At 41.3% G+C, this 25,266-nt stretch overlaps 1 protein-coding gene across 2 annotated transcripts in view; it reads left to right on the top strand.

Moving 5' to 3' along the window:
* Positions 1–148: 148 nt before the first annotated feature.
* The window catches only part of Dync2li1 (dynein cytoplasmic 2 light intermediate chain 1), a 36,590-nt gene continuing 11,472 nt past the window's right edge, over positions 149–25,266 (top strand). For both annotated transcript variants that reach the window (XM_038319084.2, XM_038319085.1), the window contains exons 1-8: positions 149–282; positions 2,123–2,240; positions 9,350–9,384; positions 11,115–11,184; positions 15,634–15,722; positions 20,223–20,409; positions 21,414–21,482; positions 22,031–22,108. In XM_038319084.2, the coding sequence (XP_038175012.1) occupies positions 275–282; positions 2,123–2,240; positions 9,350–9,384; positions 11,115–11,184; positions 15,634–15,722; positions 20,223–20,409; positions 21,414–21,482; positions 22,031–22,108 (654 nt within the window). In that variant the 5' untranslated portion in view covers positions 149–274. The remainder of the gene's footprint in view (positions 283–2,122; positions 2,241–9,349; positions 9,385–11,114; positions 11,185–15,633; positions 15,723–20,222; positions 20,410–21,413; positions 21,483–22,030; positions 22,109–25,266) is intronic.

Genomic DNA, 25,266 nt, shown 5'->3' with positions numbered 1-25,266 from the left:
AACGAAAGGAAAAAAACCCAAAACTTTCAAGTTTTGATTCCAGATGAATGAGGACCCTCACCATACCCTTCTTCTGACATCCTGTAAGTTGAGACGCAAACAGAATGTCGAGAACTACACTTCCCATGAGACCCCTCTTCGGCACGACGTCACGTCGCTGTCATGGCAACCAAGGAGCCCCAGCATTCTCAGGCCCAAGTAAGAGCTTGCTGCCTGCCGTGGTCTGAACTGTTTTCCACGCGGATCCCAGGACATCTGGGGCTGCACAGTCACCATGCCCAGGTATTGCTGAACCGGCTGGCGAGGCATTCACGGCCTCCCCTCTTTTCCACCTGGACATGGAAGGGGCATGGGAGGGTGCGGCGGAGATACCCAGCCCTGGCGCTGTGGGTGGGAGATTGTGGGTCTGGACCGCAACAGTGCCTTGCCGCCGCACCCCACCCCGGACATCCCATAGGCCTAGAGCTTGAGGATTCTGTCGCAAACAAGTAGAAAAGTAAACGATTAGAAAAGCTCATCAATTCCAACCCTTCGCTAATTACATAAACGTTACTTTCTTTTCTTTTTCGTTTTGTTGTTTTCGAGACAGGGTTTCTCTATTTAACAGCCCTGGCTGTCCTGGAACTCGCTTTGTGGACCAGGCTGGGCTCGAACTCACTGAGATCCTCCTGCCGCTGCCTCCCAAGTGCTGGGATTAAAGGCGTGTGCCACCACCACCCGGCCAGAGTGCCACTTGAATTGCAGGCTGGAGGGTAGGCAATGGTGAACCAGATCACAAAACCTCCTCCCCAGGGCCCCCTACCTCGTGGTGCAGGACTTCTCTACCTCAGATGCGAAAGTGCAGCACCTCTTTGAAGGCGGAGGGTTGGGGGTATGGTGGCTTGCGAAATACATTTGAACTCTTCATCTCTACAAGGTCCTTTAAAGTACCTGAACCACCAAATGGCCTACAAGGATGTAGGGTAGAGGGCCAGGGATCTTTCGTCCCCTTCTGGCGTGAACTGCGGTTGTTTATGAAGTTCAGGAGTGAAAATGAGTCTGCTTTACATCGCCTTCTCATTGGTTACCGTAGTGAAGCTATGGGCGTTTTTGTTTGTTTGTTTGTTTGTTTGTTTGTGGGAAGCACGGCAGATGGAAGAACCCTTTCCTTTTACTGGGTACTTGAGAAACACAGTCACGTTCTGGAGGGATGGTGTGTAAACAGAGCAAGAGATAGACAGAGTTCCTGGAGGCTGGCAGCATCTCGGGATTTCTATTTTGTTTTCCTGTTTTGACATTTTAAAAACATTCCCTTTTTGTTTGGGGATTCTGGAAATTGGACCCAAAGACTCATGCATGTTAGGCAGGAATGTTACCACTTAACTCTATCAGCATCCCGGTTTCTGGTTCTTGTCTAGTAATAATTATAGACCATCGATAACTTTTGTAGTTTAAAAGACCAGCGCCTAAAACTGAATGAGCAGGGACAGCGTAACAATCACTATGGCCCTGAAAGCAGATTTTTAAAAAAATTGACATTTCAGAGGGGAAGAAACAGATTTGAGCCTGAGGATTAGCACAGAGGCCTGCATGTATTAGCTGCTCAACAAATATTTACTTAGGACTGGGAGGTGGATAAAGTGCATGATGCTCAATCGTGAGGACCTGAGGTTGGTGTAAAGCAAGGACAGGATAGGGTCTTTGGGAAGGGGTTAAAGACAGGAGATCGCAGGAACTTCCTGGCCAGCGAGAGCACACAAGAAGGCAAATAGGCGCGTCTGCATGCATGCATTCTCTCTGCTCTTGACTGCTGGCAGGACTAGCTGTGGCATGCTCCTGCTGCCTTGAGCTTCCTGCTTGCCATGACCCCTGGAACGGTGGGGCAGATAAGCCTGCTCTATCTGGTGTTTTATCACAGCACTGGAATGGAAGCGGCCACTCTGCTTATCAGCTTCAGTATTCTTCACCAACCGTTTCCAGGTGAAGGATGCTAGAAAAATCCTTCATGGTTTTACCTAGTTATTGGCTTCCAGGAAATAGTATTTTTATAAATGTTATTGAAATAAAATTTCTCTGCTGAAAATAGCTATTTCTAAGAATCCCTGCTGTTTCTCTGGCTTTTGTTTTTCTACCTCTTATGCAGTGAAACTCTCTGGGAAATTGCAAAGGCTGAAGTGGAAAAAAGGAGAAGTCAGGGAAGTGAAGGGAACGGAGCTGAAGTTGGAGAAAAATCTGTTTTCTTCATTGGCAGCAAAAATGGGGTAATACTTTAATATTTTTCAGTTATTGAAATAATTTAGCAATCAGCGACAAATTTTACTTTAATGCTTTGATTAAATCTATATATTATCAACTCTAAATGTTTCCTGAATTGGGAAGGGCTTGTCATTGATCTAGGAAAAGTTATAACTGTGACCAAAATGTTAGGAAGACTCTTAACTATTTTTATTTCATAATTCGAAGTACTCAGATCTTCTGCTTTGATTGCATATAAAGTCCAGACTCCACTTAAATGTCTGAGACCACCCCTAAGTCAGTAGGTCAGTCTTAACAGCATTCCCACTGTGGACTCCGTGACTTGACTTTTAGGAATCTCTATGAAGAAATAATTGAATTGTGTTAGTGATGTTTATCAAAGACTTAGTTGTTTTAGAAAATGTGGAGGAAATGAGATGGTAGTCCCCACTCTCTGAAGGTCACTTGACTACGTGTACTGGAAGTGTGGACTGTGGCCACACAGTGAGAACAGATGTATCATGTCCACACACACAACTCCGGTGTGCAAAGGCTGCTAGTGACGCTGTCCACGAAAGGCCAAGGCTTGAGAGCTGCTGGGTGCTGGAATCCATTAGCATCACGCTCTGTTCTACTTAGAGTTCATGTTACTATTCATTCTCTGTGTTTCATGCATCTACTTAAAGGTACTGAAAACATAGGAAACTTCCAGAAACGAAGGTCTGAACCAGTGGGGCTACATGTTCAGTGAGCAGCCTGATGTGTCTCAGCATCTCCTCAGAAATATCTCCAAAACACTAGATATCCTCATTTGGGGTTTTTAATCTCCATTATTATTAAAAATTATATTTATTGGAACAAACAATTATATAATAAGAAAAAAGTTGGGGCCGGAGAGATGGCTCAACAGTTTAGAGCACTGGCTGCTCTTCCAGAGGTCCTGGGTTTGACATTGGGTTCTATCACCCAATGACAGCTCACAACTGGTTGTTACTCCAGTCCCACAGGTTCAGAAACCTTCTTCTGGCTTCCTCAGACACCAGCAATACTTATTGTGCACAGATCTACACATAAGCAAAACTCCCATCACATAAAAATAATAAATAAAAATAAGGTAAGGTTTGAAAAAAAAGTTAGGAGTTTTAGAAGAAAATAATGTGAATTGTAATAAACTGGATATAAATTTATAAATAATTTGAACTATTATATTAATGTACAAAGATAAATAATTTGAAGACAGTAAATGTTTAATCATTGTATTTTCATTTTATTTTTAATTTCTATACTTTCTAGTGTTATCAGCTCACTCACTGCACTTTTAAATTTAGATCTGAATTTAAAACTCTTTAGCATAGAATTTTTGTAAACTAGGGAGATGTCTCAATTGTTCTGAATTCAGATGCTCAGTACCCATGTAAAAAACAGAGTGTATTGTATGGGCTGGGGCAGGGCAGAGCTAAGTGGTCCCTGCAGCTTGGCCAGCCCAGCCATGTTCATGAGCTCCAGGTGCAGTGGGAGATCCCATCTCAAAAAAAAAAAAGTGCTACGTGATTGAGCAAAACCTCTGGTGTCAACCTCTGACCTTCACACAAATTGTCATAGCATTGTTTATGTTTATAGTTTTAACCCAATGTATTATATGAACATGGGTTTTTCATTGAGAGTAGGGTAATTTTCTTTCTCCTTAATATTTTTTTTTTTCATTTAAAAAAACGTTTTTTGGAGACTGTTTCAGACATGTAGCCAGGGTAACCTTGAACATGCTTTAACTTTCCAAGGGCTGGAGTTACTGCACCAGAGAGGAGAGTGATTTGCATATTGGGTCTAATATGTCAATAGTTTCCTGTTAGGGACATATATATATACACACACATGTATAATGACTGTGGACCAGATAAGTTGTTGTTACATAATATATTCTGAATAAAAAATATCCCGGAAGGACTTCTGCTAGTGCCACCAACTCTGGCCAGGCAGTCTCCCACAGAGCACTTACCCCTTCAACTGCCATCTTGCTCCAGGTGACTACTGTTCTTGACTTCCTTATACTGTGATAGCCTGTCTGGGTTCATGGTTTGATGTTTGTGAAATCAGTCCTTTTTGTGGTAGCAATAGGTGGCCTATATAAGCCAGTTTTTGTTCATTTCTACTAATGTACATTTAAACAGATTTTTTTTCTTGAAACTTAGGAACACCTCAAGAAGCCAGAACTTTTTTCTTGAAGGGCATGATAGTTTATATAAAAAAAAAAAAACAACAAAACAAAACAACAACCAAAAAAAAAAAAAAAAAAAAAAAAAAAAAGGTACCACACTGATCATGGTAACCAGCATACACACAATGGAAGCCAAAACTTTTACAGTTAGTGTTCTATGAATAAATTCCTGATTCTGGAATTCCCAGCTGCCCAGATCCAAACAATAACACAAAACTATATTAATCACAACACTGTTTGGCAGATGGCTCAGGCATATTTCTAGCTAGCTCTTACATCTTAATTAATACATTTCTATTAATCTATGTATCACCACGAGGCTGTGGCCTACCAGTAAGGTTCCGGCATCTTTTTTCTTTGCCAGCTACATGATGTCTTTCTGACTCTGCCTACTCTCTCTCTCCATCTTTGTATGGATTTCCTTCCTAGCTATATTCTGCCCTGCCATAGTAGCTTCTTTATTAACCAATGGTAATAAAACATATTCCCCTTCTACAAAGGGGAATCACACACCATCTCCCCCTTTCTGTCTAAATAAAAAGGACTGTTTTAACTTTAACATAGTAAAATTACATATAACAAAATATTTATCCAGCAAGAATTATAGTTACAATATTTAGTTCATTTACATTTGGCAAATTACGGAAAATACTTTATTATTTATCCTATCTTTGTGAGTCTAAAGTTTTACCTAATTTATCTTTTGTCATAACTAAGGAAAACTATAATTAAACTGTCTGTCATCAACTCTCATCAAAGACCCCAGAAGAATATAATACTACCTAAGTAAACAGGAAGTGCCTTGTAAGCAACTTCTAAAAATTCTAGAATTGACAAAGACATGTCACTGCCTGGACAGTCGCCCAAAGTTCTTCTGCAACATTGGGCATCTATCGTCAGCCTAACAGGCCCGTTGTATCCAGCAGACTTTTCCATGAAGCAGGAAATTTGAAAGACTGCTTCACCTATATTGACAGTTTGTCATTCACTTTCATCTTTGTCCTGCAGAATGTCTGGCAGTTTCTTTCAGGAACCCTGAAGGACTGTTTCACTTTCTTTTAGGAAGTTCAGCAGTCATTTTTCTGTGGGTCCTGCATGTCCAGTTCATACAGTATACCATCAAGCAGTCCAGGCAAGAGCAGTTTCTTGCCCAAATGTCTACCCTTGTCACACTGAAGGCAAATTCCATAACGAGTTTCTTCAATGTCTATCAACCTCTCTGAAGTACTTGGTGCTGCCAGAAGCAGACATGTCTCACTGTCAAGAAAAGTCTAAATTCTTAAAATATTTTATATACCATATTCTGTAGGTCTTTGAAAGGTTTGAAGAATCCATCTGAAATTTATTTCTGTACATCTAGAAAACCTAACTAAATGACTGCAAGTTTAACTATTATAAATGACTATCTATTAATCTGTAATTTTTTTTTTTTTTGGTTTTTCGAGACAGGGTTTCTCTGTAGCTTTTTTTTTTTTTTTTTTTTTTTTTTTTAGAGCCTGTCCCGGAACTAGCTCTTGTAGACCAGGCTGGCCTTGAACTCACAGAGATCCACCTGCCTCTGCCTCCCGAGTGCTGGGATTAAAGGCGTGTGCCACCACCGCCCGGCTAATCTGTAATTTTAAATTATACATTACATTTTAAATGAGCTGTATAAACATAATATCTTAAACAAGAGTAGAAATATGTATATAACAAAATTAACCTTAGATTTGTATCAATAGACCAAAATCCATACCATATTCGTATCCATATCATATCCCCCTTTAAATGAAACATACATTTGTAAACTATCATTTTTGGAATTTGGGCATTGTTTTCTCCAAACTGCTTCCTGCTGTTTGTTGGGTAAATTATTTTTAGGGTTCATGGAGACCTTTTGGGGGGTTATCTTGTTCCATCAAACCACATTAGCCTGGAAGGAATCTACAGGTTCTCATCTTCTGTAGAAACAAAAGCAGTACCTCTTTTCCAAAGTAACATATCCTTAGACTCAAATTTTGAAGTCAAGATATCTTTAAAGTGTATATGTTGGTATAGCTTAGCAGACCCCAGAATCAAATGTCTCTCTACAGTTAGAAATTCAAATAAAACACAATAATATACATAATCCAGACTCTCTGTGTATATTCCATCTTTACGTGGCTTATTTTTTACTCTATTACTTTTTAATATTTATTTTATTATTTTTACTCCTTTAATCTGACTGTGCTTTTATATTTTACTGTGTCTTTAAAGACTTTGTTTTCTTTTTCTTTCTTTTTTTTTTTTTGAGACAGGATTTCTTTGTGTAACAGCCCTAACTGTCCTGAAACTAGCTCTTGTAGACCAGGCTAAAACTATTTCTTTTTATAACTGTATATACTCTTTTTCCTCTCTCTCCCAAGCCTACATACAAACACTCTGTGACCCATTCAAAGGATTGTTTTTGTCTAAATTTGTCTTTATTGCATATCTATAATAATTTTCTGACCAGGAGTACCTTTTTTAAAAAATGCTAATTAGGCATGGATAGGACCAACTCCACAGCCCTGCCTGTTGGCTCTGCCCGGTCCAACATGGCAGAGGTAAATTCACCACCTCTGCTAGTCATGCTCATTGCCCCTGCTCCAGGGACGCAGCGGGTCTGTGTTCTCATTAAGAAACTTGTAGCACTCTGCTCACAAACTCCATTAAACTGCTCTGTAGCCGGACCTCCCAGAAGAGCCAGAGACATTTATGGTACCCTCATGAACCAGGAAGCTGGCTCTTAAGCCACACCTCTGCTCGCTGCCAGTAAGCAAAGCCTATCTGAAAATAATGTGGCTACAAAGAAGCTGTGCTTGGCTCCTGTTTTTCTGCATCTAGAAGCCCTCTTTTTTTTTTCTTAAGATTTTTTTAGGTCTTATGTGGATCCATGCCCTAGATACTGGGTGCCATTTTGTAGATGGAGACTGCACATTCATTTCCCAGCCACCCAGACCTGAATAATCACACAGAAACTATATTAATTACAATAGCTTAGGCATATTCCTATGTAGCTCTTACAGCTTAAATTAACCCATTTCTGTTAATCTGTTTATTACCACTAGGCCTGTGGTTTACCCGTGCTGGCATGTTACTCCTTTCGCAGTCACATGGCATCTTGCTGATTCCACCTACTCTCTCTATTTGTTCAGATTTTCCACTTGGCTGTACTGTGCTAAGCCATTAACCAAAAGAGCTTTATTCATTAACCAATAAAGGCAACACATATACAGAAGGACATCCCACATCAAATTCTGATGCAGGGTGTCAAGTGAGTGTCCTGGGGACCCAGAGCAGTGGGTGGAAGTAGCAGAGAGAATGAAGTAGATTGCTGTTTTCATGATGTGGAGTAAGGTGATGCTATCCTGAGGACCAGGGGATGCCTCATTTTCCCCATCCCTCGTATGCAGAGGTGCAGGCACCTGGGGGATGGGGCAAAGGTGGTTGAGTTTCTCTAGAACAGGTGTTTGCAGATGAGGAAGCCATTGATATTTGCAAGGATGATTGCAGTGAAAAACTGCTGACCTTAGGGTGGGAAAGGGTGGTGGAGGTAGGAAGGGCCCAGCAGAAGACAAGCGTCAGGGTCAGCAGGGTTTTTAGACCTTTCCTGAGGTGAAGGAGACTGTTGGGATTCCTTGAGAAGAGGCTGGAAAATTTGCTTCCGCATCTGTGATTTGGAAGTCATGCTGTTCCTAGATGTGAAAAGGTTCAAGAGAAAGCCATGGAAGTGACATGTAGCAGACACAAGAGAAAACTGTCAGTTAGAAACACTCGGAGCACAGTTATGTCCATCAGTGTGTGCATGTGTATGTGTGTAGACAGAAGCATGCATGTATAAAGGAAGCAGGAAAAGGCATTTCAGAACTGACCTCTTATCGTGTAAATGTATTTTTACATTGCCATACCTGCTAGCTGTATATTCCTTGTGTGGATTGCCGTAATCAGTTTGTTTGGTATCAAGGTTTCTAGTGCTTCAGTTTTGTATCGCATCAGCCATCAGCCATACTTCATCAGTGCATGTTGTTTATGGTCTTCCAGTTATCTCCTTACAAAGAGTTCACTTGATCTGATTGCACATATAATCTGGAATGACTTATTACCATCTTATTGGTCTAAAAAATGTAGCCTTTTATGATAGGTAAATAAATATTTAAATATATGTGTGTGTGTGTGTGTGTATATATATATATATATATATATATGAGAGAGAATATAGTAAAATAGTCTGTCTTTTTAGCAACCTAGGGTTTCGCAAACTTTTCCTTGACACCCAGAGACTTCCTGCAGTGGGCCTGTCCTGCTGAGCCTTTCACGTCTCTTCCTTGCAAGGAGTCCTTCAGTCGTTTTCACTGAACCAGCCTACCAGCCTCTGAGGAGGATGTGGGTTAGGCTTCATGGTTAGTGTCTAAAGCCCACATTTACTGACTCCTAAAAAGGGAGTCTCTGGATGAAAACAAGGCACTTCAGCAGAGTGTGTGCGCCGTCAGCTCTGCGCCTACCTACAACGCATCTTTTATTTGTATGTTTTCCTCTCCCTTCATTTCCGCTTCAACAACTGGGATGGGGAGATTTTAGAATACAGCAATCAGCCTAACCAGTAATTAGCACTGCCGAGTAAAGAGAAAGTTTAAGACAGCTGTCAGGTGACCCTAGAGTGAGATGTGATGGGCTAATGCCTGTCATCTGCGGGACTTCATAATCATAATAGCGGTGTAGTTAGTTTGTGATGGATAGTCGACAGTTCACTTTTCCCACTCATCAAACTTTCAAGTAATTCTGAAAGTTTCTGGTTTTTAGTTTCCAGGTAATTTATCACTCAAGTGATTTAAGAAGCTATTTTGGGCCACAGTTACGAACACTAATAAAATTTTGCATGTACGCGACAATAACGTGGGATCCTTTCTGCTTAATTTCTAGGGAAAGACTACTATTATTCTAAGGTGTCTTGACAGGTGAGTGTTATGTCAGCCTTTGTTAGACAGCAATCATGCTTGTTCCAGCTGCAGCAAAGCACCGTAGCCCCAAAAGATATTTCTAAGTATTTAATTCTCAATCTCGAATACAACCTTTAAGAGCACCTTTAAAGATAAGACTAAGAAGAACCCGAACAATATGGGGTTGATACTAGATTTCCTGTTTGAAAGAGAAGTGTTACCACCATCGCCCAACCTCCAATGGTGCTTATGTTCTTTGGGCTGTGCTGCCTTGGTATTTAAGTTCTTTTTATTGTGCCTAATCTATGCTTGTATGAACAATGATTGTAATCACTGGTTTTTTAATAAATCATGCAGTGTAGCATTAGTTTAAGATAAAGTACTTTAAACTGCAACATTGAATTAAAATAGTTCATTTCAGCCCTCTCTGGTAGTATACTCAGATATAGGATGATCTTTCAAATTGTGGGTTAACTGTGTTAGACATTTTGTCTTAGGGGAAGCTTCTTGCTTTCTGAAAGACTTATGTTTTTAAGGAAATATAGCCAAATAATACTTGGTGTGTATCCTGGGAATGATACCTGCCAAGATAAAGTTCAAAATATTCAACACTTAGAAATATACAAATCACAAATTTTAAACTTGTGGTTTTTGTTCTTCAAGTTAAAACTAAATACAATATTATTCAGGCTCAAAAAGGAAAGAACTCTGGCACTGGACAGCACTTGCTGCTCTTGCAGAGAACCCAGAGTTGCACCCACGTGGTCGCTTATAGGTATCTGTGACTCAAAGGAACCAGGTCCTCCTGGCCTCCACAGCACCTGACGTGTGCATGGCGCACATACATGCATGGAGGCCCACATTCATCCACAAAATAAGTACATCTTTAATTTAAAAAGGGAAATAAATTGTCATATTTTACAACATAGGTGAACTTTGAGGTTACTATGCTAAGTGAAATCAGCCAATCACGAAACACACAAAACTTTCTGGTTCTTTTTGAACCAGAGATACTCAGAGCAGTTAGTCCCACAGAAGCAGAAGCAAGGTGGGGGGTGGGGGGGACAGCAGGACAGCAGTAGCCAGGGATTGGGCGGAAGGGACATGGGAAATTGTTTAATGCATGAGGAGTTGCAGTTTACAGGTTGAGCAGTCCTGAGGGTTGTTTGCCCAGCAATGTGAATGAATATACTTCATCCTATGAAGTGCACACTTACAATGGTTATAACAGTAAAATTTACTTCGTGTATTTCTTACCACATTAAAAATAAATATATATCATATAATTGCTTACCAAACAATTTACACTTGTATGAATAATTTATTAAATAATTTGAATATTTTTAAGTTGTTTGTTGGTTTTATGCCATTGTTCATATTTGGGTTGAAATTTAAAATAAAGAACTACATAAAAGTCTTCCCTTGGTGTCCTTACCAGTTGACATTGAGCCTGAGCAAACAAGTCAGTATTTCCCACATGACCTGGATTCAGAGAGCTGGTGACCCAGCGTGGCCCTTGATGCTGCCAGCTACCACTTTTCCACTGGCTCGTGCACATGCCACTAAAGCCTCTACGATGGTTTTGAAGGGCTTATTTGGGCCGTGTGGAATAATACTAATACCTCAGTGCTGGTATTCAGGGTCCCCTCTTTACTAACAAAGTGTTTAAGAGGAAGTAAAAACAGTAGGATGATAGTATAAGAAACCTGTTCCACCATCACGGTAATAATTCTGCCTTTGTTGTACAGGGATGAGCCAGCAAAGCCAACCTTAGCTTTGGAATATACTTACGGAAGAAGAACAAAGGGGCACAACACAGTGAGTTCACTTTGAAGTCATATCTTATGCTTTAGATGGGAAGCCATGATGCTGAGATGGCTTTATGTTACCTACAAACAATGGACATGCCAATGGTGCATGTCATAGATGTGCGCTATTAAACATCACATGCAGTTCCGCTGATGTGAAGCTTACCTAACCTGTGAAAACATTTTCACTTTCCCTGTTATATCCTAAAGTGTTGAAAAGGTTTATTCACAACTTTTGTACAGTTCTTTGACCTAATTATGCCAACTTAATATCTTGAGTTCCTTGTTTTGTATATGATACTTTTGTTCTGGAAATATATATATATATATATATATATATATATATATATATATATATATATATGATCTTATGTATCTCAGGCTGGCCTAAAACTCCCTCTAGATGACCCTACATCCCTACATCCCTCCCTGCATTTGCAATCCTCCTATCTCAACTTTCTGGGTATTGTTGGAATTATAAGCATGTGACAACAGGCTCAGCATGAAATTAGATTTCTTTGAAATTTAGTGGTATAGAGTTCTTTGCGTACTTATAGATGAAACTTTTCTGTTTTTCAAATGAAAATAGCATTATTGATATTTTGTAGTTTTTAGTTGTTTTTTAGATCTGTCATACAATATATTTTGAATACTTCCCCCTCCACATCCCCCAACCTTTCCACCACTCTCCTCACTCATCTTTATATTCTTCCTCTCTTTGCAAAGAGGAAAAATCCCAAGTAAACAAAACAAAGAAGATAAAATCGTAACAAAAACCTACCAAACAATAAGGACAAAAGCACACAGAAAAGCAAAGCATGGGATCATTCTGTATTTGCCAACTCGTCACTCTGCACGTGGGGCCTGCCTTGGAGTGTGGTTGGTATACCCAGTGGCACTCCATGGGGAAAACTGATTTTCCCTCTCTCAGCAAGTATCAATTTCAAAGTTTCAAAGTTTCTTGCTTAAGAACTTGGTGCCTGCTTCCGCTTCTCTGTGCCAGGATTTTATCTAGCATAATATTATGCATCGCTTGTGCATTCTGTCACAGTCTCTGTGAGTTTATATGTGTTATAAGCAACAGTCCTGTTGCGTAGGGAAGATGTGATTTCCATGGGATCATCCACCACTTCTGACTCTTTGACAATCTTCCCACCTCCCCTTCCACATAGATCCCTGAGTCTTGAGGGCAGGGATTTGATAAAGACATCCATTAGGGCTGAGTGCCCCAAGGTCTGTCACTCTCTACACATTACCCAGTTGTGAGTCCTTGCGTTAATTACCATCTACTGCCAGAAGCTTCTCTGATGAGACTTGAGCAGTGCACTGATCATTGGGTATAGCTGTTGTCTATGAATGCTAATCAGTAGATATGAAGCTATGGCTGTGTGTGAGCTCAACTTGTCCATGTTCAATGACATAAGTAAGTGATGTCTTCAGCAATAGGGCTTTACCATCTGTTTTTGGAGGGTAAACAATAGCATTGTAATAACCTGTGATGTTTGAGAGAGGTGGGGGAAATCTATGGCCAGCAGTTTAACAGAAAGGTAACCATTCCAGATGTTGGAGGTTTTACTTGGCCACATGTGCTCTCTAGTGGAATTTGCCCCCCTACTTGTAGGCAAAGGACACTAGTTCATTTCTTGGCCACCCTGACTCAAAATAATCACACAGAAACTATATTATTTGCAGTACTGTTTGGCCAATAGCTTAAGCATATTTCTAGTTAGCTCTTATATCCTAAACTAACCCGTCTTTATTAATCTGTGCATCACCGCTAGGTTGTGGCCTATGAGCAAAGTTATGGCAGACTCCAGCGGAGGCATTTATCTCCTGTGCTGGCTACATGGCTTCTCCTTGACTTCGCCTACTCTCTCTCTCTCTCTCTCTATATATATATATCTCTTCCAGCCTTGCTATACTCTGTTAAGCCATTGGCCAAAAGCAGCTTCTTTATTAACCAATAAAAGCAACACATACAGAAGGACACCACCTATGCATGCATGCGTGCACAAACACACACACATACATACACTCACACACATATTGCATGGTAACTCCAAAGTGTATTTTTTAAATTATGTATTTGCATGTATATCTTTGTGTGAGTGTTTGCACAAGAGTCGGGTGCCCACAGAAGCCAGAAGAAGGCATGGATTGTCTAGAGCTGGAGTTACAGCTAGTTGAGGGCTGCCCAATAGTGATGCTTGAGACAGAACCAGGGTCTTCTGCAAGAGCAATAAGCATTTTTAATCACTGAGTCCTCCCTCCATCACCTGGAGGTTCTGTTTTAGTTCATAGACAAGTTCTTCTTATACACCCAAGTTGATCTGGAGCTCACTATGCACTCCTGAATGGCTTTGAACTCACAATCCCTCTGCCTCAAAGCTCCTGAGGGCTGGTATTACAGCTGTGAATGAATCACCGGATCTATTTTAGGGGTTACTTTTGATTCCTCTAAAAATATGGGGCTTGACTGTGGAATATTTGTGAAAATATACTGTTCAAAATCTAAATTGCTGGGTGTTTTTTTTTAAAAGTATAGTGTGAACTTGTAGCTCAATGTTAGAGGATTTGACTAGCATTCTTTAGTCCCTGAGTCCAATCCCTAGCATTTTGGGAATGGGAAAAATCTAAAAGTTGGTAGTACTATTGGAGACTATAGGCCATGAGACTAATCCTATTTTCCTCTGTTTTAGTGTCAGTGCAGAGGATGTCAGAAGTGGTTCAGCATAGAGGAAGAACTTAGAATAGTATATGGTATGGGGACAGACATTCCTAAGTAGAATTGCTTTTGGAAGTCTCAGAGCCAGAGGGGGTCACTTCTTAAATTTAAGTGTGTGGAAGAACCATCTAGAATAGAAACTCCTACTATTCCCACACAAAGACACATTTGTATAGAATGATCTAGTTCAAATGTTTATTAGACAATGCATTAAAGGATTGTATGGCCAAACGTGGTAGCACATACCCATGATCCCAGCAGTCGGGCGGTGGAATCTGGTGGAACTTTGTGAGTGCAATGTCAGCGTCGTCTATGTAGCAATTTCCAGTCCAGCCAGGACTGCGTAGTGAGACCCTGTATCAAAAAAGAAAAAAGAGGATTCGATGACAGATGTAAATGTGTCAAGAATTTTAAAAGCCTGTTATTGTTTCCTGGATCCACCAATGAAAGTTGGTTATTAAAACTGAGAAATTAAAAAGAAAAGGTTACTTACTGAGATGCAGGAGGATTTCGTTTTTATGATTCAGATGGTTCATGGTGTGAGTTACCCCTTTTATGGGAAATGTGAAAGAGCTCTCGACTTTCGAGAAGGGCTATAAACCTTCCTTTGTCACATTGTGATCTGAGAGGTTTTCCTGTGAAGAACAAGTCATTCCACAAACATCAGTGACTCAAGTATCGACAGCAGTAACATTTTACAATTACTTTACAGATAAGAATTTGTCCCCGAAAAGCAAAATAACGTATACTTGTCTAAAACTTGTTTTGCTGCCTCCTGCCCATTCTAGTTCATAGCAGCAAGTTCCTGAGAAACCACGTGACCAGGTTTCACCTGCTTTTCCTCTAATTGGGCCATAGCAGGGGATTTTCTATATTTATTCACAGAGTTCCACAATTGGTTGGGTTAAATGTTTCACTATGGAAACACTTTGTCAGCTCCTTGTACAGAGGCCTTGAGCATCAGCCTGAGAGTGGGCAGCAGGAGAAACGCCCCAATGAGCAGTCCTGGGAGGCAGTCTTGGTCAAATTGTTCCAAACCACATGGCTGCCTGGCCCGTCAGACCCTCCTAGCTAAAGGATCCTCCAAACTGCAAAGCACGACTACCCTCATCCCAGTCTCCTGCCACACTTCTGGGCTGTCACTGCCTTGTCCCCCATTTCTCAGGGCTTACCTGCACAACTTGTCCACTTCTGAGCATCTGTATTTCTAAATCAAAATGTTCTATTTCACTGCTTTATGTTTATCTGTAACCCCAGAATCCCAAATGTGTTACTAAATTTTCTGGACTATAGAGATGATTCATCAGTTAAGAGCATTGGCTGCTCTTCCAAAGGTCCTGAGTTCAATTCCCAGTACCCACATGGTGGCTCACAACCATCTATAATGAGATCTGATGCCTTCTTCTGGCATAAAGGAATACATGCATATAGAGCACTCAAATACACAAAATAAATAAATACTTGAATTTTATTTAAGTGTCTATTCATGTGATAATATTTATAAAGTTGGGAGCAGAAAACATATTCCTGATGGCTCAGCTTTGTTTGTGGAATGCATTTGATCCATTTCAAGATATGGAATAGAGGAAGGAAAAATGAATGTTTCCGGTAAGAAGAAAGGGTTAGTTGAGGGTGAATATTTTATATCTATAATTATTACTGATAGGTGCTAATAATGTCTAAAAAACACTCAAAAGTTTAAAATTAATTATTATTTAAACTATTTTCTTTCAGCCAAAAGACATTGCTCACTTTTGGGAACTGGGTGGAGGAACCTCTTTATTGGACCTAATAAGCATACCAATCACATGTGACACCTTGAGGTGAGTGGACGTTCACAGGTGTTCTGTGGGACACGTGTTCACAGGTGTTCTGTGGGACACATGTCCACAGGCATTTTGTGGGACACATGTCCACAGGCGCTCCGCACGTGTGCCCAGGCTTTCCTGAGTCTTCATTTTGGAGGTAGTTTTCCATGTCTGGAGGTTTGCAGCCTTTCTTTCTATGATCTTAGATGGTAGTGCTCCTTGAGAAGTCTGGAGAGACCCAGGGTTCTGGCCGGGGCTGAGTGAGGTGCTTTCCTGCCTGCAGCGTACTTTACAGGCCTGCTGGCAAGGAAAACTTGTCAAGTAGTATTTGGGTGATGAATTCATTTTCAAAGCTAAATATGAAAAGCTTATTTCTTTCCACTCTTGTGAGTTAACCCAGCTCTGGGACTTTTCTTCATCTGGCTGTTGTCAGTTTCCCATGGATTTAGTGCGCAGTAGCATTACTGAGCCAAGTGCTTGAGAGATAACTCGGCAGTGAAGAGCACTGGCTGCTCTTCCAGAGGCCTGAGTTCAGTTCCCAGCAACCACATGGTGGCTCACAACCATCTGTAATGAGAGACCCGGTGTCCTCTTGAGGAAGAGACCTGGTCAGTCGTCCTCATCAACTTAGACCATTAAACCCAATATGGGCAAGTTCAACAGAACCGCCGTTTATGGGCTGCCATGCATGCTTCAGCATTGCCAGGGCATAAATTTCATTCAATTTCAATATTACTAAGCTTCACCCAAAGGCAGACTGTGTTGGAGAGGAGAGATCTCTCTACTGGCATCCATTTGTTTGTTTTGTTTTGTTTTTGTCTTTGTTTTTTCAAGACAGGGTCTTTCTGTAGCCCTGGCTGTCCTAGAACTCGCTCTGTAGACCAGGCTGGCCTCCAACTCAGAAATCCTCCTGCCTCTGCCTCCCGAGTGCTGGGATTAAAGGTGCGCACCACCACTGCTTCACTTTGCTTTTCTTTCTTTTTCTTATGTGCATTGGTGTTTTGCCTGCATGTATCTGTGTGAGGATGTCTGATCCTGGAGTTATGGACAGTTGTTAGCTGCCATGTGGGTACTGGAAGTTAACCTGGGTCCTCTGGAAGAGCAGTGCTCATAACCACTGAGCCATCTCTCCAGCCCCCTGCCTAGCTTTTGTTGTTGTTGTTGATACTGGCTTTTAAGAACCGAAACCGAGGGGTAAATGGCACACCCACAGACACTCCCACACATTCGCCATATCAGATGTGCAAATTTTATTTCGGTGTTACTAAGAACTGATTTCTTAAGACAGAATTTTTCTGTCCCACAAGCCAACTCCCAAATAACCACACAGAGACTTATTATTAATTATAGATGCTCAGTGGATAGCTTAAGCTTGTTATTAACTAGCTCTCCCGACTCAAATTAACCCATATTTATTAATTTACATGCTGCCACGTGGCTCATGGCTTCTGGCTTCAACTTCCACATCCAGTTTCCTCTGCATCTAGCTGGTGACTCTGCGTTTCTTCTTCAAGTGTTCTCTCAGTCTGGCTCTCCCACCTCTCCTCTTCCTGCCTAGCTGTTGGCCAGTTAGCTCTTCATTAAACCACGAGAGCAACATGTCTTCATAGTGTACAAAAGTATTATTACACAGCAGATCTTAGCCAAGAACAAAAACTAAATGTGAAGTATCTTTCTCATCAGAAGTTAACCTAAACCATTGCTGTTACTGAGCCAAGGACCAGGCAACCATTTGTCCCATTCAGGCCTGAAGAGCCTTGGGGCTGGGTGTCTTCTTTACAGACAAATGCTTTTCCAGAGCTAGCAGAATACTGGTCAGACTGACTTAACTCATCTAGTGATTTCTTCCTTTTAGTAAAATATAGTTTATTCTCTTTTATTTTGAGGCAGGGTCTGGCAGTGTAGCCCAGGTAGCTTCAAACTCACTTGACTCTGCCTTCCAAGTACTGGGATTAAAAGCATAACTATTTTTACTGTGTATGTGTATGTTTGTGTGTGTGTGTGTGTGTGTGTGTGTGTGTGTGTCTGTACATGGAAGTCAAAGGTTACTATGGGGTGTCTTCTTAATCATTTTTCACATTATTTCATTTTTTTGAGACAGTCTCTTGCTGAACCTGGAGCTCATCAATATTAGCTGGGTTAGCTAGTGAGCCCCAGGGAGTCTCCGTCTCTGCTCTCCAGCACAGGGATTGCAGGTGCATGTCCTCCACAGAATTTCACATGCGTGCTGGGGACCTGAGCATCCAGTCCTCGGTCTGGGGACCTGAACATCCAGTCCTTGGGCTGGGGATCTGAGCGTCCAGTCCTCAGGATTTCTTGGTAAACACTTCACCAACAAAGCCTTCAGCACAACTACAAAAGTGACTATGAGCCGGGCGGCGGTGGCGCACGCCTTTAATCCCAGCACTCGGGAGGCAGAGGCAGGAGGATCTCTGAGTTCGAGGCCAGCCTGGTCTACAAGAGCTAGCTCCAGGACAGGCTCTAGAAACTACAGGGAAACCCTGTCTCGAAAAACAAAAAAAAAAAAAAAAAAAAAAAAAAAAAAAAAAAGTGACTATGTGTACATAGGACATTTGGTACAGAGAGCACCTCCAGTCACAGATAGAGTGACTGCCACCAGGTGGAGACCTGGGTCTTTCAGACTTCTGTAGATAACTGCACAGTGCCATTAGGTTTTGTTTTATTCTTTCCTGTTATTGGAAATAAACTTTTTTCTCATATAGCATAGCCTAATTAGGGTTTCCCATCCTCCACTCCTTTCATGTCCTCCTCATTCTTTCTTCCACCCAGATCCACCCCGTTCTGTTTATTAGAAAATAAACAGGCTTCGAAGGAAAAATAATAAAATAAAATACAAGACAAAAGCTAACACATCAGAATAGGACAACACAAACAAACAGAAGGAAAAAAACCCAAGAAAAGGCTTAAGAAGTAGATATAGACACAAAACCCACTCAGGAATCCCATACAAACACAAATCTGGAAGCCACAATATATATGCAAATTAGGGTAAAAAGAATATATATACATATGAAATAAATTAAAAATAACTTAAGAGATAAAATAATTGAGTAAAAAGCTCTGAGACAACATTATAAGACAAAGAACCGGGGCTGGAGAGATGGCTCAGCGGTTAAGAGCATTGACTGCTTTTCCAAAGGTCTTGAGTTCAATTCCCAGCAACCACATGGTGGCTCACAACCATCTGTAATGGGGTCTGGCGCCCTCTTCTGGCCTTCAGGCATACATGCAGAGAGAATATTGTATACATAATAAATAAATAAATATTTAAAAAAAAAAAGACAAAGAACCTCCAGAGACAGTGTTCTGTTTGTTTTCTCCTGGGTATGTAGTCTAACCTTAAAAGTGGTTAGTTTCCCCAGTGAAACACTGTGTCTGTCAGGGTTCTCTAGAGGGACAGAACTGATAGGGTGAGTCTCTCTATATATAGATAGAAAGGTGATTTATTCAAATGGCTTACAGGCTGTCGTCCAGCTAGTCCAACAATGTCTGTCCAACAATGAAAGGTCCAAGAATCCAGTAGTTGTTCAGTGCACAAAGCTGGATGTCTCAGCTTGAATTGAGGATACGCTGGAACCCCGAAAAAGTAGCTCTAATGGTAGTGAAGGAATGGACTTGCCAGCGAGAGGGAGAGCAAGCAGGCATAGGAAGCAAACACCCTTCTTCCATGCCCTTTATGCAGGCTGCCAGCAGGTGAGGCCCAGGCTCAAGATGACTCTTCCCACCTCAAAAGATCTGGATCAAAAGTGGTCTTCCCACTTCAAATGATTTAATTAAGACAAAAACCTCTCACAAGTATATCTAGCTACTTAGGTTTTAGTTGAGCCCAGTTGTAGTTGACTACAACACATCACAGCCATCACAGACTTTCTTTTTTGTTTTTTTAAATTTATTTATTATGTATGCAGAGCTCTGCCTCATGCCAGAAGAGGGCACCAGATCACATTACCATGTGGGTGCTGGGAAGGATCTCTGGAAGAGCAGCTAGTGCTCTTAACCTCTGAGCCATCTCTCCAGCCCCCATCACAGACTTTCTTAGAGAAAATTTTCATTTAAAATCTGTTATCAGTTGGAGATAGATTCTGATTTAGGGATGGGAGCAAGTGTGTACTTCTGCTTTCGGCTCTAGGATCTCATCTGGTGCAGCTCTGTGCAGGCCCTGTGTGTGCTGCCTCAGGCTCTGAGTTCCCGTATGTGTGTGTGTGTGTGTGTGTGTGTGTATCATGCTGATTACAGGGCCTTGTTTCCTTGGTTTCCTCCTTCCCTTCTTACATTCTTTCTGCCTCCTCTTCTCCAAAGTTCCCTGGAGCCTTGAGGATATGGAGTTGGTGGAAACAGCCCAGATAGGGCTGAATGTTCCAAGGTCTCTCACTCTGTGCACATTGTCTGGCTGTGGGTCCTTCTTACATGACCTCACATGAATTTCAGTACATCCCCTTCTCACAACAGCCAGGATGGGGAATCTGCTCTTTCAAGCTGTTGTTGTCTCTTTAGGACATTTTCTATTGTTCTTGTTTTGGATCTCTCCAAACCTAATGACCTTTGGCCCACCATGGAAAACCTGTTGCAAGCCACCAAGAGTCATGTAGACAGAGTGATACTGAAGCTGGGGAAGACGAATTCCAAGGCAGCCTCTGAGGTGAGGCAGAAGATGTGGAGCGGCATGCAGAAGGACCATCCGGTGAGTGCTCTTGGTTTCCTCTGGTGTCAGCCCAGAGCAGAGGCGTAGCACAGCACAGCTTCTTTAGCTTTCTGCGCGACTTCAGATGCGTTTGATGGAGATAAACCTGCTCACCGGAAAATTATAGCAACTTCATCAAACCTCAAAAGAGCAAAACAAAGAAAAGATGGCTATGTCTTCTTGTTAGATATCGCTGGGATTATTGTGGTGTACCACACCCCTCAAAAGAAATGGAGTTTTAGAGTAGAATTTTGATATTGATTTTATAATCTCTGTAAAATGAAGATGAGACTGCAGATTGAGCTGGCAAAGACTGGCTGAAGCTGCAGTTGAAGCAGGAGCAGAGCTCCCACTGCCTTCCCCAGAAACGTGTGTTTTACAGCCACTCAGTGTCGGTCACACGTCACGATGCTCCTCTCACCATCTAAAACTGTTTACATTATAGACTTACTGTGATGCAGCACAAGCTATTTAAATACAGTCTGCAATGTCGTCATTTAGAATACTAAGAGAAGCATTTCCTGGTGTCCATTGTGTGTATGCGTCTGACGTAGTATCAGATCAAAACCAGCCAAACAGCAAACAATGAACATAAGCGAGAAACTCCATATAGACAGTTTACAGTGAGAGGAGACAGAGCAGTAGCCGGGAGGTGGTGGCGCATGCCCTTGATCCCAGTGCTGGGGGGAGGGTGCAGAAGCCGATGGATCTCCGTGAGTTCGAGGTCAGCCTGGTCTACAGAGCGAGCTCCAGGACAGCCAAGGTTACACAGAGAAACCCTAGACCAGCAGCACAAGGAAACGAATGAGTACCTCGGCATCTAGGGAACTGCGGTCCCTAGCTTACGCTTAAAATGCAACATGAGGTGACAGTATCAGACTCTGGGACAGCAAATACAGTCCATGAAGAGACCAAAACTGGTGGTGGTGTTTTTTTAAGTAAATATAAATTCCTGAGGGCATAGCAATAAACAACTATAATCAACAAAGTATATTTATTAACAGGATCGTGAATTAATTGACCCGTTTCCAATACCCCTGGTCATAATTGGAAGTAAATATGATATCTTTCAGGTAAGTACTCCCATTTTAGCTGTTCATTGGGCATGAATGGCTATGCTTTGTAGGGGAGAAATCAAAATGATGAAGTAAGAACAATAACTGTGGAAGGGACAGGCTCAGAGACACCTATCTTAAGGATTTTAGAAATTAAGGTCCAGTAAGTCAAAGAAGTAAGTACAATGGTTAGAACAGGGACAAGGCTGAAGACTTAGAAAACAAATCTTTAACCGCTGAGGGATAAGATTTACTTCCCAACTTTAAATTGAAGAAAGTAGGAAATTAGTTTCTTCTTATCTTGGCTTGTCAGAGAATCCTTTGGGTATTCCGCAGGATAAAATGCGGGCTTATATCTGGATTCTCTTAAGCCAAGCATTTAAACAGATCTGATAGCTGTGGCAGTAGGAGGCTTCAGCCTTGTTCAGTCTCTGTAGACATGGACGCGGAGGTGACCTAGCCCAACTCCTCAGGGTGGGGGCTTAAAGATAAATAATGTGTTTCTCCCTGAGTGAGCTGTGGAGATCTCTCGGCTTATTTTCCCTTTTAACCATTTTTTTCTACAGGATTTTGATCCTGAGAAGAGAAAGGTGATATGCAAGACACTCCGGTTTGTTGCGCATTATTACGGAGCCTCATTGATGGTCAGTCCTTCCCCAGATGTGATAACAGATGCACCTACTGTCACCTTTTGTCCTCTTTCCTTTCCCACTACCAAAGTCCCGGTCCTGCAGACCGTTAGGCAGGGTGTTCACAGAGCACACTCTGCTTATGGCTTCTCCTCCCCTCGTTGCTTGTCTCTATCTATAAGGCTAGGCAAGCTTACAGAGGTAGATTGCTGTATTCGCTCATTCTCATTTTTCCCTCTTAAGAATTAGAATCTATATTCCCTCAAAAGGAAATGGGAAAAAACTATAATAAGATGTTGTTTTTATATAAAAGAAATGATGTTGTGGAGGGTAAAATCATGCATTTTGGGCCAGGTGGTGGAAAGATAAACCTTTAATCCCAGTACTTGGGAGGCAGAGGCAGGTGGATCTCTGTGAGTTCGAGGTCAACCTGGTCTACAGAGTGAGTTCCAGGACAGCCAGGATATTACAGAGAAACCCTGTCTCAAAAAAAAAGAAAAGAAAAAGATATTTAAAAAAAGAAGAAAAGAAAAAGAAACAAAAAAAAAAAACAAACCAAAATCATGAATTTTGAAGCCATGCTGCCTCAACTCCATGTCAGTGTGACCACTTATTAACCACATGATTCCAGCAGGTCACTTAAGCTTCCCCGTCCTCTCAGGTGAAAGGAGATGGAAATGGTGCCTTCTTCATAAGGTTTTTTTTTTAAAAGAGTTATTTATTTTATATAGTGTTCTGCCTGTATTATGATTGCAGGCCAGAAGAGAGCACCAGATCTCATTACAGATAGTTGTGAGCCACCATGTGGTTGCTGTGAATTAAACTCAGGACCTTTGGAAGAGCAGCCACTGCTCTTAACCTCTGAGCCATCTCTCCAGCCCCTTCATAATGTTCTTATGAGGAGCAGCAGAAGGGATGTGTAGAGGGCTCAGTGTATGGCCTGAAACATGGAGCTAGTTGGTAAATGGTCGCGACAGCTGGACACACTCAGGAGGCTGAGTTAGGAGACACCCAAGTACAAGCCGGCCTGAGCTACATAATAAGACAAACCAAACCGAAAGTTGAGAGTTATAATTATCTTCTCTAGTAGGGCTAGATTTTGCTGGTTATCCTTTATATAAAAGATAAAATATATAATCGTTTTGCTAAAAAAAAAAATACTACCTTAATTTCTGAACTACTTTTGCTAGGCAAACTTAAAATGTACAGTTGAAAGGTAGAGCTGGAGAGATAGTTCAATAGTTAAGAGCACTGGCTGCTCTTCCAAAGTACGTAAGTTCAGTTCTCAGTACCTACATGGCAGCTCACAACTGTCTATAGCTCCAATTCTAGGGGATCTGACACACTTATACAGATATACTTGCAGGCAAAATACCTATGCACTAAATATAAATTATTTTTTTAAAAAATTGTCAGGTGGTGATACTTAGTCAGAGGCAGGCAGATCTTTGTGAGTTTGAGACGAGCCTGGTCTACAGAGTGAGTTCCAGGACAAGCAGGATTACACAAAGAAACCTTGTCTCAGAGAAACAAAACAAAAGAAAGGAAAGAAGGAGGAAAGGAAGGAAGGAAGGAAGGAAGGAAGGAAGGAAGGAAGGAAGGAAATGATTAATTTTAGGATTTAAAATAATACTACCTTTTGCAAGCCTATATAATGAAACTTTGTTTCAAATAACAAAAATGAAGCTATCTTAGTATTTGAATAAATATTTAATGGTCTCCCTTCCTCTAGATTAAAGCACTCAGAGAATGTTCAGGCAGCATGGTCAAGCCCTTCGTTTTCATGGCTGAAAGTACCATGTATTCTCTATATTTTCAATTTATATGCATTTAGAGCTTTCCAAATACATTTCATTATGTGTTCTCGCTGCCTTTTTAGCCTGAGCTCTGTCTGCCTGTATGTCAGTTGACACGATGATTTGGAAAATGTTTTTACAGTTTTTAAAATAATCAATAGAGAAGATCGTTCTAACACTTAGTACTAATCAATAGAGAGGAATGTTCTAATACTAATACCTTAGTACTAATCAATAGAAAGGAACGTTCTTACATGAACATTATCTGAAGATGGGACGAGTTGCTCTGGGTGAGGGTGAGGTGTCACTAGTACTGAGCGGATTCGAGAGGAGGTCCACAGCCGTGGGGGGGGGGGGTGAGAGGTAGCATTGGAGGGGTTAGTGAGAAAGCTCCTAATGTTCTCCCACCCCTACATCTTGTGAAACATATTTGTGGTTATATTCACATACGAATAAAGTATTACAAAATTACACAGTCTAAATCAATAATAATATATTAATATATTATAATAAGTATATAATTATATAGTAAAATTAAGCAAAACAATCATATTTTATTAAAATTTTCCTATTTTTAAATACCATACGATAAGCATTATCGTTGCTCTAATCCTTTGATTTAGATGACTGTATCTGATCTTTGTACCCCAGTGCCCCTCTTGACTACTTCCCCTGTGAGCCTTTTCTTGTGCCAGAATTAACGTGATCTTGTGGATCTGCCGTGGGAATCAGAGTTTATATCTTTGCTCTGTCAATATAATTCATTCTAGTTTAAGGTCCCCACCCCTATCACTTTGTACATCTCAGCTGTTCCCTTTGCCTCTGAATGGCTTGGTCTTTAGAAGGCCACCCCTGACTTAACAGTTAGTAGAGGAGCCATGCCTCCTGGATCCACACAGTGTGAGAACCTAGTTATCAACAGAAGCCACATCCCTGTGGTCTCCCAAGAGGCTCTGGTTTGATCCTCTTATAGTTCACCCATGAGAGTATTCAGTAATTCTTTTCTCAGGCTCTGCAGGCAATTCAAAAAAGAAGCTAAAAAGTCACTTCAGGGACCTCAGCGTGACTGTCCCGCCTGCAGCTGCCGCGCGACTTCCTTGGTGGTGGCAGTCACCTGCAGGTACACAGTTGCTTTTGGTGTTTTCTAATCAGGAGTGCTGGTGTCACACCACACACACATTTCAGGCAAATACAGATGTGCAAATTGACCACTGGAGTAGGTGAAATGATTAGTGTGCTCACAGGAGTCCTTTCTGCATTGTGCACTCAGGAACTTAGTAATGAGGCAGGTTTATCAAGATTCTTTTATTCAGCTCCTGTTTTGTCTTCCCAAATGTGTTTTGAGGCAAAGAAATTGTAGTTCTCTCGCTATTCATG

The sequence above is a fragment of the Arvicola amphibius genome, chromosome 2 (genome assembly GCF_903992535.2).
Source record: "Arvicola amphibius chromosome 2, mArvAmp1.2, whole genome shotgun sequence".
Taxonomy (NCBI): domain Eukaryota; kingdom Metazoa; phylum Chordata; class Mammalia; order Rodentia; family Cricetidae; genus Arvicola; species Arvicola amphibius.
Note: the sequence above shows the minus strand (reverse complement) of the source record. Positions and strands in the feature narration are given on the sequence as shown.